Below are 20,629 nucleotides of genomic sequence, written 5' to 3' on the forward strand. Positions count from 1 at the left end.
AGTTTGACTATCACATGTAGTGGTTTTCAAAATATCTTCAGCTATACTGGACAACTACAGTTGTAACAAGAACCCTAGTTTTCTGGTTACAATTAAAAAAAAATAGGCAAAAAAATCACTTCGTCCAGGCCACAGACATAAACACCTTAACTGAGCTAAAATCAACCACTGTGTAGAGGCAGTGGGAAATTCCAAGGCTCTCACAGAGACCACAGGCAGTCTTCTTCACTGCTTCATGAGAACAGATACACAGCAAGTGGCCAAAGGAAAAGGAATTCTGCATAGCAAAAGTTCTGGGGAGTATAATTTTTGTTTCAGTCTGATGATGTCAGCCAAGTCTCTGGCACAAAGGGCTTGGCATCAATATACCTTGTTGATTTTCCACCAGCTAACTTGATGAATACGTTAAATGAAACACATCACAGTCCCCAAAGCAGTATCTCATGTTATGAAAGGTCTAAAGCAGACAATATTTACACCAGAGTATTTGCTGTCAAATCCTTACCTTTTAGAATGGGACATTTGACTTGCTGTAGTAGCATGGGAAAACTCCAAACCAGATGGCTAGGGAGAGGCTTTGTGAGTAGCTTCTATTCAGAAAAATGCAGGAACTGAGATCCCGTTGGCTCTTCAGAAAAACCGCATCTTAAAATTTTTCCACAGAAACAGGTAACTAGGCTCAGGAGTCACCAAAAGGGAAATTTATGACCAGCTTACTGAGGCAGAGGCTAACAGGTGTCTCCAAAGGGTTTCAAAGCTATTTCGCTGGGCAGTGGCTTCCATTCTGGTATTGTCAAGTCCAAGGTTTAAGAAGAAATACAGGTCTGTAATTCTGCCAGAAATCTGCCAACGCACCAATTCCAAAAGAATACTGCAAAATAAACAAAAACAAGACCATCCTTCAAAATCGTAATAATTTGCTATGGTGCAACAAGGCTGTGTATCTATTTTATGGTTTCCACCCAATCCCTGCAAGTGACAGAAACCTCACCCCACCTTGTTGTTCTTGTACCACTGAATGAGTTCTTGCAGTTGGTTTATAGCAGTTTCAATTGCCAAACATGCCAAGAGCAGATTCTGCAATTCCTGGGCAAAAGCTGTCGCTTCTCTTTGCATGTGATTCCAGACAGTCTTCCAGTCACAAACGTTATGGCTGGACTGAAGATGGTTTTCTTCTTCCTCCCACAACTGTAAAATCACAGTAAGAATCCACAATCTTCAGGTGAGCTTTTATACAGAGGACTCAGCTGCTGCCCAAGGATTCACATGCTGCAGATATCTGCCCATACCCTCTGCCCAAAGAACTGTAATCATCTCAAGTACCTACAAATATTCAACTAGCAAATGAACACAAGCTGAGTTACTTCCTAATCTTCTACAGCAGCCTCTCACACCTCCACAGATTTCCTAGAGCACAGTTCTAATCACCGACACTGCTGCTCCAACCCTTTTGGTGACTTAGGATGCTCTTTGTATTCATTCATTGGCTCCTCCATGAAAACATGAATTAAAAGTTCGTCTTTCTGTATTAACTTCACAAGTCCCTCTCAAGGTTCAGATTTTAAATTATTTTTCTTTTAGAACTCTCAGGCCTTCATTACCTCAGTTCTTGGAAAAACACTGTGAAACGTGGTCCCTGACTCAGAACGTAGCTTACAATTCCCTTGCAGGAAAACCGTTTAAGGATGGCAAATTATAGCAGAGCCAAAGAAGGGCGGGATGCAGAAAGTTACAACAGCGTTCAGACGGGCAGGGCTCGGCTCGGCTCAGCGGGGCGGGCGCGTAGCCACACTTGTAGCTGTTCTTGGTGCTGAAGGAGGCGACGCTCCGCGGCAGGACAGGGCACGGCACGGCACGGCACGGCACGGCGCGGCTCCACGTGAATCCCCGGCTGGTCGCGGGCTGCGGCTCCGGGCCCGCCCGCCCGCCGTCGGCACCGCCCTCCCCGGCACACCCGCTCCGCCCGGGGCGCGGTGCCGGCAAAGGCGCGCCGCGGGATTTCTGAGCCGAGGAAGCCAGGAAAGGCTGAGGCTGCGGGGGAGCGGGAGCCAGGACGGGGACAAAGAGGGGGTCACCGGCGCGGGCCGGGTCTGTTTCATGAGGTCTCCCCCAGGCTGCGGAGCTTCCATCCCCATCCCGCCTTCCGCGGGCGGCGGAGTCGTGTCCCCCGCCACAGGATCGATGACACAGGATAAGATTCCCGACGCTCTTTGTCCCGTCCCCGGTTTTGGCTCGCAGCTCGGATCCCGGGCGGCGGAGTTCCCCTTTAGCCCCCGACACCGGGGAGGTTTCGGCAGCCGCGGAGCCAGGGCCGTCCCGGAGGCTGAGGGACGCGGCCGGGAGCGCCTCGCCAGAAGGCTCTGGAAGTTTGCTGCGCTCCTAAAGGCTCTGCCCACCACACGACCATCGCACAGGGATGCCGCTCGCCGGGAGCGCCCGGGCCGGCCCCGCGGAGCCGCGGGAGCGCAGCCCCGGCGGGGCCGCAGCGCCCGCCCGGGAGCGCCCGCTCAGCCTCGGTGAGAAGGTTCCACCTCCAGGGCGCTGCCCGCAACTGCACCCGCGGCGCCGGCGCCGCACGGCTCGGCAGCAGGACGGGGCTCCAAACCCCAGGGGCAGGATGGCCGGCTCGTCAGGCTCCTGACATCAACCAGATCTTTTCCATCTTCCCATTTCACGCTAGTCTGAACTACTTTCCTTAAAAGGAACAACATTTTTCTTTGCTTCGCTCAGGGCTGTCTCACTTACTTAGAACATCATTGCTGGAAGGAGGAATTCCAAGAATGCTTAAATATGTCCAGCCGGTGCTTCCATGATTATCTTCGTTGTGTGCTACTGTTTGTGTTTATGTTAAAGGTCTGCCCCAGGCAAACCACGGGACTCAGACAATGTTCAATGGGTCTTTCTACAGCAACAGTGCAGGGCCAAGCAGTAAGGTTCCAAACATCAGATACTGCTCCCAAAGACACTGGGTGGGAAGTCCAGTGGCTTCCGGACAAGACATTAGTCTGCACCAGAAGCCAAGCCTGCACATACACACCCAGTCCTGAAGAACAAGTAAGATAAACAAGTCTCTGCCTCCCTGGGCAACAAAACAGCTCAGTCTGCAAGCCACTTGCTCTTGCAATCCCCTTTTTTGCAGAACAAAAGACAGAGAGTTAATAAAATACAGCACAGATAAAGAAACAGCACAGAAGATGTATGTTACAACTGTGCATTACCATGTTTTGACACTGACTTTAGAATCAGAGCAGAAACATTCATGTCAGCTTCACAGCTGGTATATTTTGTCTCTAATAGTTATTTCTTGTTCAGAAAAAAATCATAAAACTATTTATACATCTTAAAATAATCTTATTCAATAGTCCATAGTAACATGCTAGTCAGGCCTGTAGCTTTAAGTAACTGTCCCCTAATCAGACAATGAGCTCCTCATGAATATATCCACCTTTTAACCAACCATGACTTCATGATCTCAAGACCAAAGTATTTCAGTGCTGACTGCCTCTCTGTAACATTCTCATAATATGACATTGAAAGTTCAACTGTCTCTCCTCACAATATAAGAAAAAAACAAAGCAGGAAAAAGAAAATTATGCTAATATCATCCTTCAGTTGAAAGCAATAGTTGGAATATATTGGGAATTACAGCTTTATTTTGCCTTAATGATGCTGAATTTCTGGTTTAGGTGTTTTAAATAACCCCCACAAAATAAGATGCATAGTTTAAATTAAAGATAAGAAACTAAGTTTGGCACAAGTGTTCCAACAATCACCAAGTGCTTGAATAGTCAAATATTGTATCTCCTAAGAGACCACCTTGGCACATCATGTTCTCTTCCACTGTGACTAAGAGTCTTAAAGAAATCAGTTATATTTAGATTAAGAATTAATATCAATTTGAAAATACACCACATCAAATAACAGGTACTAATATCTGTGGGAACATTTGTACCTCATACCCATCTCTCAACAGTTTTAAAAAGTATCTGTTAATTTATTTCACATACATGTATTTACATTGAAGGAAATTCACACCACTGAAAATACAACATTTACACATTCACAGATATACAGTTTTGCACTCTCTCCTGTGTTAAGACCAGGCACTCAGCTCTGCTATCTCTGCAATAATGACAATATCGATTTTTAGCAGATCAAACAACTGGCAGGTTTAGTGGATTTTAAGCATCAACATGCTCTGTATATGGTGCTTATACTCTTCAAGCTTTCAGATAGCAGATTATTTCAGTTCATTTTATGAAGAAAAATGCCTCCTGCGTGGCATTTGCATAAGCTTCTATAAACCATAAGCATATACATATAGTTTCTGTTTTACTGTGTTATCAGTGATCCTTACTCTATAGAGTTCAGTTATCCTTGTAGTAGTTATTAAAGTTAATTCGCAGCAGAAAGTCCTCCAAATGTGGTTGGTATCCTCTATTTACAAGCTTTGTTACCACTGGAAGAAAATTAAAAAATAAAGTAAGCTTCAACTAAGATTAATATTGTAAATTCATCCTTGACAGCATCTGTGCCTTTTAATTAAAAAAAAAAGGCATAATGCAGAACTCTGAGAACAAATGTATATTTTAACATAAGAAAAATCCAGTATTTCTTTCTGGAACTATAAAATATTTCAAATAAATGCAAAAGAAAGACTACGTGTCAGTTCTAAGTGAAAGTGCATTATTCTAACAAAGCATTTCCTTATCAAGTTGCTTTCACAGAAACAAAGAAATCACAGACTCTTTCATAATAAAGATGGTGCATTCCTATCACAATTTCAACTGACCAGGAAGCATGTTTAGGTCCTCAGGAGACCTCTGTGAAAGAAGTAGCTCTGCTGAAGTTTTCTTGAGCAAAGTCCATTGCGAGAGAGAAAACCAAATAGAAATTCCTAGGACAAACCCCGCACACTCTATGAATGAACCCACTGACTACTCAAAACATTCTTAATTACAAAGGGAAAAAGCCAATAGAAGCTCCCTAAGCTCACAAACATCCCATGCACCAATATAAAGGAAATTAGCAAGCAGCAGCAGCATGCAAGGAAGAAGGGGAGGTGTATTATTAGAAGTTAGGGCCCGAGCCAAAGCCATTGAAGTCCAGACAACTTTATATTGGCTTTCAATGGATTCTGGATCAACCCATTGTGGAAAGAGAGCATTTTACAATACATGGTGACTGAAGGTACAAGTGGAGATGAACAAGCACATATTTGTTTTGTAGTGCTTAATAAAGAGGGTGTAAAAAACTGGGTCACTCATCAGATTTCCTTACAGAATGGTATATTAATCTCTGTCCATGAAGCAACCATAGATCTCGTAGTATGGGCTTAGGTGGCTCCCACAGGTGTTCTGACTTCCTGTAGAATTTGGAAGCAGCCATTCTAACTCATCCTGAAATATCTGTTTTTGGTCCTTTGATACCATTTTTGGACACCCTTAAAGAATAAAAAGGGCAGCTCATTTCCTGAAGACTATAGTCTGAACTAAAAAATATTTTAGAAGAATAGATCTAATAAAAGCAGTTGCACCTCCTTCAGGAATTCAAGATTTTCTAAGAAAAAGGAACCCAGATCCCACAAACCACCTTTATACCAGATGAAGGGTAAGTAATGTACTAAAACACAATCAAGATCTGAAAGGCAAATGGAAGGTAACCATTTCAGCACATTATAGCCTAAGCTGACAGTGAGATGAAATTTTATCATGGTAAAGGAAAGAACATTTGGCTAATGATCCATGTAGTTGAAAAACTTGCCTGGAGCATGTGCTGGGAGGCTCTCTAAGCTTTAGTCCATCATGGGAATCAGAATTTCCAAATTGCATACCAGTGGCAAAACTCAACTACTGCATATATATCTAAAATTACTTTTGAGTGGTATCTAACTATCTCTCATTGCTGCCAATAAAATTTTCAGAACTCAATTCCAGAGAAAAGGAAAAAGGTATGCACGCAAGTACAGCTAAATACCAAATACTTATTTTGTAAATCAACAAAAACTTACAGTCAGTAAGTTAGAAATCTGTTTGATTTCTTGTGTGGACATCTTAACTGATGTATATGAAGATCTTGGCAAACCACAACAATGCAGCTTTCATTTGGGAACTATATTTCCAACACTCCCTAAGTATACAAATCTTCCTACTTTTACATTATACTACCAAAATATTCCAGTTACCAGTTGACCTTCTCTTCTATCTAGAATTTATGCAATTTCTTACCTTTGAATAAGAAATGGGAGTAATACTTGAAGGTATTGTACGACTGCTGCATCAGACCAAAGTTGGGATGAACAGCCATTTGCTTCCCTGCATCGAAGCTCCACGACTGAGAGATGAGCTGGCTGCGGAACTTCAAAATAAGGCTGAAGATGCTATGTATGATGTTCATCACAGGGGCTGCCTTCTCTGTCAACAGACCCCTAACAGAACAAACACAACTTCAGAAATTAGTTCATGTAATATATTGGTTGTATGATTACAAATACAAAGGAGTTACAATCCTTTAGGTTAAAGATAATTGCTTAAAAATTCCCTAAGACTGCAGCCAACAAATTTTAAACAAATTGCCTAAAACTAGCACAGTTTACTTGCAGTTCCAAGAAACTTACATTTGCCCTAGGGTATCTGATTTCTAGAATGACACCTGCCTTTGCAAAAGATGACAATTAACAACAACATGCTCTGAGTTTCCTTAAACTTTAATCTCCTCTCATCCTACCACCTGCTATCCCAAACAGCAGCTCTAGGGAAGTCTTTTCTGATTAACACTTGAAAAGAGAGACGTAAAAGGAAAGATTTCTCTTGTTTATAATTTCTGTTCCTTATCATCGCACTCCATCTCACCACTTCATCATTTCAGTGTACACTCCTCAAGAAGAAATCAAATAAACTCTAGCTCCTTTCCTTTTAGTCACACCACCCCTCTGCCTCACATACAGTAACTAAGGAGCTAAAGTCTGTGATTCCTAAAAGACAGGTGTCCCTTGCACTGCTCATAAATCTAGACAAATCTTTTTGTCCTTTCCAAGTCCAGCCCTGGTCACTGCACATGTATTAAAAGCACATACATTGTACAGGAGATGCATTTTACATCCTTTAGCAAAGGCTTACTGTGCACACTACTCAAGATGAATGAAACAGTAGTAATTTACAAAAGATGGAGTAAAAGAAAAACAACTGTGGAATGTGTGCCCTCAGTTTAGGGCTCTTAGTTTAAAGCTGTCCTGAGTAGACTGGAAGCTTGCAGATGCATGGTGAACAGGAGTGGGAGGTAACTCAAGGAGTCCAGGGAAATGAAAAGGATAGATAGCTGAGAAAAAGTATCAAAGTATAGACCTTGTAAGATGCCATGAAGTTTGTTTCTTACATAAAAACACTTTGATATGTAAAGACTACTTAATGTGTCACATAAACTCAATTTTGCACAAATACATTAGGCTAGGACTGGCCACTCCCTTAACATGTATTTGAAGTAAAAGTAAGTATGGTAGCTTGCCTGAAGATTGCTTTGTTGAGGTATTCAGCATGTGTTCTGTGAATTTCTTCTAGGTTGCCCACAGAAGACAATTTGTTTCCAAATTCACACCATGTAACATGAAGAATCTGATTAGCAATGTAACCTTGAATTACTTTCACAAAATGCTGCATCTCGTGTTTATACAGCTGGAGCTGTCGAAACTGAACAGAATTTGATGCACGACTCACTAAAGCTGAAAATAAAAGCAGAACTATATTATCAGCCACAGAGACCATCTAAAATCAGAATTCTTTAAGGAATGAAGATTTTTATTAGTAGAATTTAATCCTGTTTAAAATGCCTTCACCACCCTCTGCTAGAGAATTGCTTATATACAGTCATGTCAAACTTCAAAAGTTACAGTTTAAAAAAAAAAAAAAATCTTCCTTGGCATTTTAAACAGGATGCTCTCTCATTCACTAGTCACACTTACCAGTGCGCTTTAAGTGAAACCAAACATCCTTGAGAGTCCACACCATGTGCTTCAGCTGAAGTAAAAAGGAGAAAATCTTGTTGTATTTATTCATGCAGCTCTCAGTAATGACAATGTTCAGAGGCCAGTCAACCTACAAGAAATAATAGTGCTGATCATACTACATTTTCTGTTATAAATTATTATTTAAAATACAAGTATTTCAAGAATCATTATGTATTTTAATAATGTAATGCAATGGTCAGGCTAAGTAAATCCTGTAGTTTCCATTACACATTATTTTACTCCATTCTTAGATACTGCATTCTTATTTAACATATTCACCTTACCACTGTACATAAGAGCCATGGCATAACTGCAGTATTCTACCTTGCTCCACGCCTTCTTACCTTGTACCTGAGCTCTAAGCAACTCAGAGCATCTGGTGCATTGGGCTTGAACATTTCTGGGAGATACTTGAGGGCAAAAGAAAGATTGGAAGCAAGCTGGGTGTCACCATGAAGACTGTACTGTAGCGCTTTGTTTAGGATAGAATTAAGAACCAGTGGATTCAGCAATTCACCAGGTGTTTGTCCTGATCCAAGCTAGGGATAAAAAAAAAAAATCCTAATTACACCATATTAATAAAAAGTCTTGTCTCTTGACCACAAGTGAATTAAAGCACAATGGTAAAGTGGTGACTACCCTGCGTTGATTTACTTCTGCCACAGGAATGCATGAACAGCATAAGAAGCAACTTCTGAACTATTTTCTGTTCACAGCATGAAGGGCAATCTCATACCTACGCTGATTTATTTTCGTATGTCTGCTGTGGTTCAGGAGCAGCTACAAGTTCCTCCTGCAGGGAATACAGTCTTTAGACAGCCAGGGACTCAGTGAATTTATCTGACTTGAATCTGCCTATCTCATCACCTCAGCACTCTCAGAGGTTTACAGATAAAGCCATTCATCAAGTCTAAATCCCCAAATGCTTTCCTAATTGGGTCTAAAGCATTTTCAGGACTCAAAGAAATGCATTAGCTCTCCTACAGCTGCCTATCTCCACAGGCAACCATCTATATCAACCCAGGCTATCTGTCCTACCTTGCTGTCTTCCCCATGAACACAGCAGTAAGTAATGAAATACTGTCTCATCAGACAGCCTAGCACTCTTTTCACATGGCTTCCCCTCTGCTCTCTGAGGATATTTAAGGTAAGAGTAGGCAGCTTGCAATGCAGGCCTTGCCACTGGACTTTAGCAAAATCCTCTTCCAGCCTTGCTGCCAGCAGACAGGAGGGGACAGCGATAGTGCAGCAGTTTTCACAGGAAAGCATGAAATACCCTTCCATGAGTGCTTCTCTGTCCAGGACCTTTTTTCTCCATTCTTACAATATTAAGAGAGTTCCCTGTTACAGACTTCTTGATAGAGTATAAAAGAGGAAAACTCCACAAGCCAGGACTCTAATTCACACCATTCTCTCATTCCCATCCAAATCAACTCAGAGGCATCAAGGTAAAGCAGACAACCCAAACACTGGGGTTAAGACAACAAAGCAAATACCTTCTCAAACAACAGGTCACTGAGTGACTGAGCAAACTCCCCGTCTTCCATTAGCAAAAAGTGTCTCAATGCTTCAAAATGCTTCTCTACGTTCAGCTCCACAAAGTAGTAATCAACTATTGCTTTGTTCACAAGAGAAACACTAAGAATAAAACCACAGAAAAGGTATTATACTTACATGCAACTCCTTCCTTACTGTTTACATTCAGTACTGTGGCTACATCAGATTAATGCTCCAGTACTTAACTCTGCTATCTAAGACATTATTCATATAGGCAAAAAACATGAGACAAAAAGTCTTCACCCATTATATACCAGAATTAATGTCTACCACTTCAGGTAATTGGGCTCTGAGAAATACTGGGAAAGTATTTGAAGCCTGGCTACATACAATGACCTTTAGAATATGCTGCAGGACCTGGATCAACATCTTATCAATAGCATTCTGATCTCTGTCACCTACACAAATTAAAAGACTATTAAATCCCCAGTAAGAATATACTAATTGAAAAAACTCTGACACCAGATATTAAGATCTATACTACAGTCTAGTATCTAGATCTATACACAGTCTACAGTACTGTGTAGGTATTCAACCTAGCTTTAAATAATTTAACTTGCCTATCAGGGACAGGGTAAGCCTGGCAGCACAAAAACTCAGGCACAGTTTGCTAGATCTGTGAATCTGTACACAGATTGTTCTGGTAGCCAACCAGGTGTTTAAAATTAAATTAGACAATAACATCTTTCTACATTGCACCAGACTTTGAGTATAGCATACTCAGAGCTAGCAGATGGAAACTTACAGGAAAGCAGATTCTAGAAAAAGTATCTGTAAGTAACTGTTTTCATGACAAAAGCTAATCTTGCACAAAGTGACAAAAACTTTTATTTATTATTAGATATATTAACTAAACTGTCCAAGATGTATGTGGTTTCCTTATATATCCCGATAGTAAAAAGAACAGCTTCTATTATACCCCAAAACAGCCTTGAAGCTGGAGCTCCCATAGAAGCATGAAATATACCCTGATCAATATGAGATTTCAAGTAATCAAAAGGTTTTTTTTTACTCCCTCAGCTTTCATCTTTCAAATATAAACTAGCACACATAAAGAATACACCTGCTTTTTAAAAGAACAATAAAACAAATGGTGTCAAAATCACTGCTGCATAATCTACAAGACTTTCCTCTGAGTGCTTATATTCCAAACAGATATTCAAATTTTTAATTTGCACATAAATGTCTACGTTTACGTTACTATTTATCACACAGTTCTGAACTTTTGAATTAGTAATGGACCATTTACTGAATTACTTCTAGGACCTAAGAGCAAATTTAAGACATCTATATGTAACTCCTGTCTCAAAATAGAATACAACATTAATTGCAAAATTAATTGCAAAATTCCTAACAAATACTCACTGAGATACAAGTGGAGCAGTAATAGAACGTTTCATCAGCACTGGCAGAGACAAGAGCTCACTCAGCTGCACAGCAGTTTCATCTGTTGCAGACTGCACTGCAGGATCCACAGGAAATGTGTATGATCTTGGTATCACGTGATGCAAGAGATGAGAAACTGGCGGTTCTGCTACATTTAAAAATACACAAACATTGTAAGTTATTATACTTAAGAAGCTTAATAACATGCTCCTATTCAACTCTGTATACAAACACCCCTAGGTTAGAAAATCATAACATGCCAAAAAATATTTCTCATCTTTGTGCCTTGGAGCAAATTGTTTGGCTACTGTAGTTCATTACACTGGTAATTTACTGGTAAGTAATAGTATTCAGCTTTCTAGTTCAAATTTACCACATCTTATATTGATCTACTGTTCCAACAGTTCTACTCACACATCAAATCATAACTATCTTGATACTTTTCAATACAATACTGATCAGATAAGGCTTTCAAATAAGCTTGTTCTTTCTTCCATGTATCTTCCCCTTCGCCTTCTCTCTCCTTAGTTGTGGGAGCATTAACTTCAGAAGATAAAGTTTCTTGAGGCACAGTATCTTGTGAAATGGCCTTTTCAGGGTCTTCTCTCTAAAATTCATAAATGGACAAGTTTTGTGAGAGATGCTGGCTTTGTCTGCTCAAGCTTATTGTGTTCCTACACGTAACTGCCTAGCTGTTCCAAATGAAAAGAGAAGAGCCTACTCACCCGTGTGGTTCAGGCATATAAAAACAGTGTGATTTTACAGTGACTACTAGATTAGGAGAGAAATTTACTACCTTAACTACTAGTTCAATTCTTCAAAAGAAAATAAGTCCTCTCAACGACTTTTGCTTCTTACCTGTAAGCTCTGTGAGGAATCTGGAGAAGGGTCTTTGTTGACAACATCTGCAGTTACTGCAAATACAATTGAAGTCAGCACTTACTTAGACCTACTTATAATACTTGGTTCATATCTCAGATCTGCCCCTAAAGTTGTTCAAAATTCCTGTATAAACTATCACAGACACAACCACACCAATAACAGTATCTCCCCATAGCCCCATCCAGGCAGTTTTAGTCATGTTCTTAAGGGCCCTAAAGGTCCTGTTTCACAAAGTTTCAGGCTAGAATTTTTTTAATGCTCTGTTTCTTGCATATAGGAGACAAGTCTAAGCTCAAATTCTTTCCTCTGAATTCTAGCACTATATGAAAAGGAATGCAAGGAATTAAGTGGCATAAGTAAGGAAGAAAGTACCCATTTAGAAAATAAACATTTGGAGTTACTTTCACAAGCCCTTAAACAAATGATGACTGAGTAAACCTAATTTTATTTTACCTTCCTCTTTCTTTTCTATTGTATTTTCCTTTTTATCGTCTTTAATATTAGCATCAGGAAAGTCTGTAACACTGTCAGATATCTGTGACTGTGGCAAAGTCTCTTCCTTAACTTGTGATGGTTTTGCTTCCTTTCTGCTCCCTTCAGCAGGAGGTAACTCGTCACTGTACAGAAGTGTCTGCACTGTGGAGTTGGATGAAGAACCCGAAATGGTTTTACGATGAGGTATGGGATCATTTTCTGTCAGTGGGGCCCACTTCCCTATTTGGATGCTTGACTGGGATGCGTGTCCAAACGGGCTCCAACGGGATTTCAAAGGCTCTGTATCGGAAACCAGCTCTCCTATTTTGATGTGTGACTGTGAAGCGTGCCCATGGATGTTCCAACGAGGTCTGGCTGAGACCACCTCTGACACATTTTCACCAATCTTGATGCTGGCATCAGATGCATGACCATGGCTGCTCCATCGAGGCCTTGTAGGAGCTACATTTGACACATATTCTCCAATCTTAATATTGGCTTCTGAAGCATGACCATGGATGTTCCACCTGGGCCTTGAGGTCTCTATCTCTGAAGCATATTCCCCAATTTTAATATGAGCTTCAGAAACATGCCCATGAATATTCCATCGAGGTCGCCTAGACTCAACTTCAGAAGTATAGCTGCTGCTTTTAATATGGGATTCTGAAGAATGCCCATAAGGACTTGAATGTGGCTGATAAGTGTCCACTTGAGGTACGTATTCTCCCACTCTAATGTTGGCATCAGATGCATGTCCATGAATATTCCACCGAGGCCTTCTGTTGTCCACATCAAATACATTTTCCCCAACTCTAACATGTCCCTGCCAAGCTGCAGATGGTCTGAGAACTGTATTAAAATCATACTCGCTTTGCTGATGCAATGGTGCATTGTCTTCTTCTGGTGCTCCTCTCAAGACAGACCGACTTTCACTCAACTGCAAAGTCTCAGAAAGATCTGAGTTAATATTTTGGAATGCTTCATCTAGCAAGGATCCCTGCATCCTAACAGCAATAGACTGTTCATCCTGTGACTTTGATAAGAAATCTTCTATATTCACATTGGATTCAGGCAAGGACTCAGCACTGTATAGAGAACTGCATGCTTTCTCTGAATTTTGGAGATTGCTTTCAGATCCTGTTGCTTCAGGCTGAAAATGCTCATCAGTGTTATTTGCTGGGTCTGGCACAGGCAGTGCTTTGTCAGCAGAAGCAGCATATCCCTGCTCAGGCTCAGATTCTTTTCTGCCAACTGTCTCGTTAGAAGGCAGAGGTTTCACAAAAGATACCTAAAAAAGAAATAATTATTACACTGTATGGCTGGTCACATATCAACTTACTAATTAAGGTATCACTTTATTACAGGATTAAAAATCTTCCAATTTTTCTGATGTACTGTAAATGATACCTACTCACCTTGCTGTTACAGTGAACCTTGTGTTCACTGAACTGAAATGAACCATGAAATTAAGTCCCTTTAGGGAAACCTGGAACAGCAACTTGAAGTTTATGCAAGAAAATAAACTCACTTGTGAAGGTGGATCTTTCTCAACAGGGTTTTTATCCAAAGCCAACTGGCACTGTTTATAAGGAATAATATCTAATTTTCTCCTGTAGTTTCCATCTGGAAGTTTTTCAAGCATTTCCTACAAGTAAAAAACAAACAAAAAAAATCTTTAAGTATTAAGTATCAAATTTTCTAAATTACACCTCTTAAATCTTTTTAGGAGGTACCTCAATGCGTTTTTGATCTTCTAACAGAAACTTAAGACGGGCTGTTTCCAACTTGTGGCGCTGGATTTTCCATAATGTTCTTTGTTCCCTACGGGCTGCATCATCAGAAAGTTTGCTATAATGGTCAATTAATTCCTGCCTAAATGAAGGTAAAAAGAAAGCTAAGTTACAAGCTGAGAAAGCTAAGATTTTTTGAACACTCATTTTCATCTTCCCATCTAAAGAGTAAGACTTTTTAGCACTTCAGAATTGAGAATTGGTTCTTAAAATGTAGCCACAGGTTTCAGTCACAGAGAATGAACAGGTGGAAAACACAGGACTGTATCTTTAGTCAACATGTATTTCTGTAACTATTTTTAGTAGGTCATTCATTTGGCTTAAGTAATTTTAGATGAAACAGAAGAAAGTGAAATATCAATCTAACTCCAACTGCTTTTTACTTCTCCTTTGACATACATGTGACCATTTTTGCTGTGGGCTCTGCTTTTAAATTTTAAGATGCAGTCAAATTTTCTTCCTGAAATTTTCATTATAGCAAAACCCAGACTGGATAGGGTTGGCAAAAATTAGTGGGTCCCAAATTTTTTGGCCACTAACTTAACATTTGTAACAAAATTGCTCATAGATTACCAAAATTCCTTACATCCATCTTCTAACTGCAAGTAATATCCTTGTAGAACAATGTCTGTGAACTACTAGTACTGTGAATTTTAACATACAATTATTTTTTCCTGAGATCTTTATGATAGTTTTGGAGACAACTCAGATACATTTACCTTGCCTTTTTTTCCAGTTCTTCTTCTAAAGCTTTCAGTCTTTTTTCTCTCTCTCTGAGCTCTCGGGCATAGCTGAAATCATCATCAATCTCCTCCTGCTTTATCGCAAGACGACGCTGCATAAATATTTAACACTTTTAAAAGCTATTCCCAACACCAGCTGTAACACACACATCTACACGAAGTTCTTATTTGTACACCATGAGCTACTAATTCAACATCAGTACAACACATCTATTCATTTATTTGCCTAAGAAATATAGTCTGCCTCTAGAAATGCAAAGAGATACCTCTTGGTCCTTTGCAAACTGTTCTTTCAGCTTCTGAAACTGTTCCCGTTTCTTTGCATCCAAAGCCATTCGTTCTGATATTTGCTTGTCTGTATTAAAATAAAGATACTGTAAGTTTACATTAACAAACACACTACAAAACACATAAAATGCATAAAATGACACTATAACTTACCAGAAATAGCTTTTAGTACTTTGCTAGCAGTTTCCCGAGCATGAACAATTAATTCTTGTTTGGCTATTTCCATGCGCAAATCCTAAAAAAAACAAAACAAAACAAAAAAAACAACAAACAAAAAACCCCCCAAAAAGCCAAGGTGGATTTTTCTATTATTTTAGACTTGCAATACACAGTTGCAAAGACAGATGCACATTGTATAATGGTTATTGATCAATTAATACAACAAAAATATGAATAAAACAAGTAAGCAAATGCAAAATCTACAAACTAGTATTGGAAGTTATACTCCAGATTTTAAAACAAACCAAATCCATCTGACATGTAAACTAAATTGATGGAATCTGAAGGCCAGAAATCTCTTTGTCATTAAAATGTTCTTAAAAAACAATTATCTATGGAAATTACAAACAGTCTTATCTGGTTACTAATTAGCTTATCTCATTTGTTAAATTAGAATCAAACAATCTTTTCAGTAGGAGGACAAATCTCCTAATGTAAAGAACTAGCATCGAAGTCTAACACTCATTTAATAGATGAAAAGGCCAGAAATTGTCAACACACCCACGACCTACACTTTTAAAAGCTATATTAATTAATTTTATTTGCTGAAATTAAAACTGCAATTAACCCATGAAAAAATTCTGACTATAAATACAAATTCTTTAGAGGTTATAACAAAAATGAAAATTGACTATTTAAAAAAAATCATAATGAGGTATTTGTTCCTTTATTCATTTACCTTTTCCTCCTTGCTTATAGAACTGTATCGAGCAATTCTTTCCATTCGACCTACGTACACTGCACAGTCTCTCTCTATTTCTTTCAGTTCTTCAAGTGAAAAAATAACTGAAATCCGGGGAACAGGTATATCTGACCAACATATATAATGCTGAAAAATGAGAAATTTCCTTTTACATACATTTTTAAAAGTGTACAATTTTATATTATGAATTCATATTATATATTTTTTAACTTAGTCATGCTTCAAGACACTGACACAATGCTCCATACAGGATCTAAAGCTTTTATTAGTATCATCTTTTGGCATTTATATAATTCAAAGTAGGAGACAAAGTTACAGTGGCCCACAACTTGGATCACAGGTCGAATTTCTAGAGTTCTGTCTTTCTGCTGAAAATCTAATACATACGTTTATACAAATCATGTTCTAAACATCTCCAATTTTCCTATTCTGAATATCCAAATTAACTGAGCATGAGTAACTCAGTGCTGAGTGCATTTCTCTTATCAAAAGTTAGGTTTTGCTCACTTACATCCAACACAGATCCCACTCAGCAGGAACTCTCTAAGACAGAACTAACACCCCTACAGGAGAGACCTCTGCACAAGACGAAACTCTCAAAACCATGGCCAGTGCACAACACAGAGAACCTATTCTTTAACTATACCTGATCTTTCTACTCTGCCTCAACAACCCTAAATCTCTGAAGCTATTCTATTCAGTGCACAAAACAAGTAACTGAGGGAAAGTTAACTTGAAAGAAAAAACCAAACGAGTGCACAAGCACACTCACACTGGATTCCCCTAGTCTAGTGGTAAAAGTCAGAAGATGGAAGCCCAGGGCTGTATTCTTGGGAATGCATTAGCCTAAGCAGAAGGGAAGACCCAGCTCTTGAGGGCATTATCAAAAAGGGATGAAACGTGCCTGGCACTCTCAGACAGATGGAAGATGACTGAACCTGGGTGCCATGTGACCTGGGGGAAGATACTGCGTTAGTGATGCATAAAGCTGTAACTTATCATGGAAATGATGGCTGACACTTTTATAACGACCTCAGTACTGCTGGCACACCTGAGTCATGGTCTGGGAATGGCTGTCAGAGCAGACTCAGGACAACTGGCAGAGGGACACTTCACTTGAGGTATTAGGCTTATATACTGATTATACCTGATACCATAGCTGATAATGAGCTGCTCTGCTCCGTCAGCACTGAGCAGCTCTGATCCTAAAGAAACTACTAGCTACCTGGGAATGTCTACAGACTTTAGACACCTCTCTGGTTGTTTTACTTTTGGACATATAGAGAGAATAGTGAAGACACAAAGTAGTTGAACATGTTTTTCTTATCAAGGACAAGAATTGTTCTGCAAAATACCAATAAATAGAACTATTGAAAATGTAGTGATACAGCTGAAAGGGCTATGCAGAACTGAGCCACGACCTGGTGAGGCAGCTTTAAACCAAAAATGAGTAGTGCAAGAAGTGGAAGGCACTTGGCTGAATGTCTAAAACATTTCTGCTTTCAATACAAAGAAAAGAAATACAGCATGTGCGTTGTATACAATAAATCTGATGGTGGTAAAATGTGTATTTCTGCAGTAAGGTGGTAGCAAGTAGAGTGGATAATCAGCTCACAAGTATCTGAGAGCAAGTAATTGCCCTTCATGATCCTACTTATGTAATACCAAGTTTTGATAAAGGAGTGAACTTGCTAAAATCCTAGACTCTTGCCCTAGAGAGACATTATTTCCTCAATGTAATAGGAAGGAAGCAACCCAAAACTTACCCTAGGACAGCACAATTTCAGCAAGTTTATAGTTTTCCCACATATGTATACATCATTAGCAATATGTTTAAGAAATACAGGGACACAGTCTTCTACTTCTTTTGAAATCAAAACATAACCGTGAGTCCAGTAATGCTTATCTATGTAACAAAAAGATGGATGCATTTTAGTTATTTAATTAACAGCACAAATTATATAAATTATATATAAATTTAATTTATATAAATTAGAGATGCTCCATATATATACTGTACCTCTGAAACAAAGATAATCTTCATTCACCTGAATCATAAATTCTCCATAAACATCTCTGAATACACCACTGTATACCCAATCATAGATAAATCTGAAAAAAAATTGTACAATATTGAAAATCAATCCTTTTGCATTCTCTCCTTTATTATAACCAAGGAATCAGTATGCTCTTTAAAATCCCAAAAGACACAAGATATAGGAAGGATCAACAAGCCATCAATTAAGTGCTGTGACACTGACATTTAAATATAAAGGAGATTGTGGCTCTACACTTTTCTTTAACTATTTTTAATAGAATATTTCACTGATACTTCATTTAGATAAGAGACCAGTGCCTCAATTAAAACAATGGTTTTATTCCTGCATATCAATTTACTACATATATATTAAAAATGTATAGGAAACTTTGCAGCACATCAAGGGCAAAGCAAGAGAAAAGCATAAAGGTTTTGTTTTAAACAGAGGTAATTTCAGCAGGGAGAAACTAAAAGAGTATAACACAAAGATGCAATACCAAGCACTTTTTCCCCAGACTCAGAGGCATTTTTAATATACATAAAATGATAACAACTACTATTTTGGCATATTTATTCATGCTTTTCCTTATTTTGTCTGTGTGAGCCAAACTTTTGAAGAAATAAAAAAACCTCACTATTTTTATATAATCTGGGGCTAGAAACAAAAAGGCTCAGAGGTCCTGGAAGTTTTTTTTTTAGTTTTTACTTAACACTGTACAACAAAGAGGAAGCATTTAACACAGCAACCACTGCTCAACTTCAAGGTTCTAAGTAAAAAGTTAAGCACTTTTAAATTATTAAATCTGATGCTTCTATGATTTATTTGAGCAACAACTTGTATTATTTAATTTCTTTCAGGTTAATAAATGAGTGGGTAACACTTTTTGCAGATAATAGAGGCTTCCTTCCAGGGTAGTCCTGATCATGTATAATTGATTCTTCAACAGATATCTGCAACAAATTAAGGAATCAATGCAGCAATCCAGATATTTTAGGTTCCATGTGATGCCCTTGGTATTTCAGAAATCTGAGTTTCTTCTATAAATAGCAGGGTAAGAGCTGTCAAGATATTTCAGTGAGGCTTCTGGTATATCTGAAATTAAATTTCTCTGAAGATCACTGCATGTAGAAGGAAGAAAACTCAAGAAGGGTGGCCATGGGAAGAATCTTAAATTTAGAGAATTTTGACAGACTTCTGTTTTCTCTTCTAAGTATTTTCACATCTATTATGTAACACTGCAAACTGATGATGGACCACAGCTGTAATTCCTGTAAATAGCTATTAAAAAATTACCATCTCTTCAGATGTCTGTAAACTAATAATTTTTAAATTGATGAGCACTGCTTAACAAAACTGTTGCAAACCAAGGAACTCTACTTTTAATTACTCCTATTATCAGTTAGTTACATGTACTAAATGAACAGTAGATATTTTATTAATTTTTGCTTACTAAAAAGCCCAAAACAAAAAGACAGTGGAAAAAAGCATGAACTTCCCCAGTTTGTACAATAAAAGAAACTTGTCAGTTTCCAGCTTCAGGATTTTAACTGAGGTATGAGAAAAAAAAAAAAAAGTTTATACAAGTCCTATATTCCAGTATGAATTTCCATGACCAGCAGCAAGAATTAAGTCTCATTTACATATATTTATTTACTAATCTAGCCACACTTAACCCCTTACATCGTTACTGAGCTAAGAGTGACAGAACAGCAAAATTAATTAATATACTGCGTATACAAACATGTATTTTTTTCTGAAAATATGAAAAGCCATTGTTAAACATGCAGAGTTAGTCACCAGATTACCAATTCATAATTTTTAAACTCAAGTATGCAGAGAACAGTATGGACACACCTTGTGTATGGTTCACAGCTTGTCTTCAACAAAGACAGAAGAACTGGATAATGCTCATTGCTACAATTGTTGAGAGCCTCTTTGTACAGATATGAAAGCAATTTAACACCCTAAAAAATGAAAAATATTTTAACATCAAGCAACACACTTCACAACAACTTTAATAACAAAAATACATGGCTTGACATATTTCACAGAAGGCAGGATTCATCTCATTTCCTCCATCTATTTGCAGTTAAGATCACTCTACCTGAGCAAGTTATCTCAAGCTCACTTTATCACCTCTAGAGTGAGACAGGTATGTTTAGAGTTGGATTCACATGACTTATTTAAGAAGGCTTATTTTTAGCCCTTTGTTTATTTTAGGAATTGAAAACCCTGGACAAATTTCCAAATGTTTAAGTATCTGGAGAAAGGACTATAGTGCTTTAACTGGAGGTCCAGGATCATAGCTTTGCTAGCAGAGAGACCAACACTAAGTATTTCATGTAAAATCCAACATATTTGGAGAATATTAACATTGCAACCAAAAACAAACATAAAAATATCAAACAACAATCACCGTAGGAAATGAAGCTTCAGCTCCACCACTGATCCCCAGTGCCGTCGTTCCTATGCCACACAGCTCAGCTAAATACCTAAAAAGCAGTATTAAAACATATATAAAAATTTCAACCAGGAGTCTCCAAGAT

General features: G+C 38.6%; 1 protein-coding gene across 1 annotated transcript in view; it reads right to left on the reverse strand.

Moving 5' to 3' along the window:
* Positions 1–3,625: 3,625 nt before the first annotated feature.
* TUBGCP6 (tubulin gamma complex component 6) overlaps positions 3,626–20,629 on the reverse strand; it is a 40,897-nt gene continuing 23,893 nt past the window's right edge. The window contains exons 26-45 of the mRNA XM_068189807.1: positions 20,500–20,575; positions 19,938–20,047; positions 18,065–18,156; positions 17,811–17,950; positions 16,021–16,170; positions 15,276–15,357; positions 15,101–15,189; positions 14,811–14,926; positions 14,035–14,173; positions 13,830–13,946; positions 12,281–13,589; positions 11,804–11,859; positions 11,360–11,552; positions 10,925–11,093; positions 9,499–9,640; positions 8,347–8,541; positions 7,958–8,090; positions 7,504–7,717; positions 6,228–6,427; positions 3,626–4,459 (exon numbers count right to left, since the gene is read on the reverse strand). Of these exons, the coding sequence (XP_068045908.1) occupies positions 4,368–4,459; positions 6,228–6,427; positions 7,504–7,717; positions 7,958–8,090; positions 8,347–8,541; positions 9,499–9,640; positions 10,925–11,093; positions 11,360–11,552; positions 11,804–11,859; positions 12,281–13,589; positions 13,830–13,946; positions 14,035–14,173; positions 14,811–14,926; positions 15,101–15,189; positions 15,276–15,357; positions 16,021–16,170; positions 17,811–17,950; positions 18,065–18,156; positions 19,938–20,047; positions 20,500–20,575 (3,814 nt within the window). The 3' untranslated portion in view covers positions 3,626–4,367. The remainder of the gene's footprint in view (positions 4,460–6,227; positions 6,428–7,503; positions 7,718–7,957; positions 8,091–8,346; positions 8,542–9,498; positions 9,641–10,924; positions 11,094–11,359; positions 11,553–11,803; positions 11,860–12,280; positions 13,590–13,829; positions 13,947–14,034; positions 14,174–14,810; positions 14,927–15,100; positions 15,190–15,275; positions 15,358–16,020; positions 16,171–17,810; positions 17,951–18,064; positions 18,157–19,937; positions 20,048–20,499; positions 20,576–20,629) is intronic.

Source organism: Anomalospiza imberbis, chromosome 5 (assembly GCF_031753505.1).
Source record: "Anomalospiza imberbis isolate Cuckoo-Finch-1a 21T00152 chromosome 5, ASM3175350v1, whole genome shotgun sequence".
Taxonomy (NCBI): domain Eukaryota; kingdom Metazoa; phylum Chordata; class Aves; order Passeriformes; family Viduidae; genus Anomalospiza; species Anomalospiza imberbis.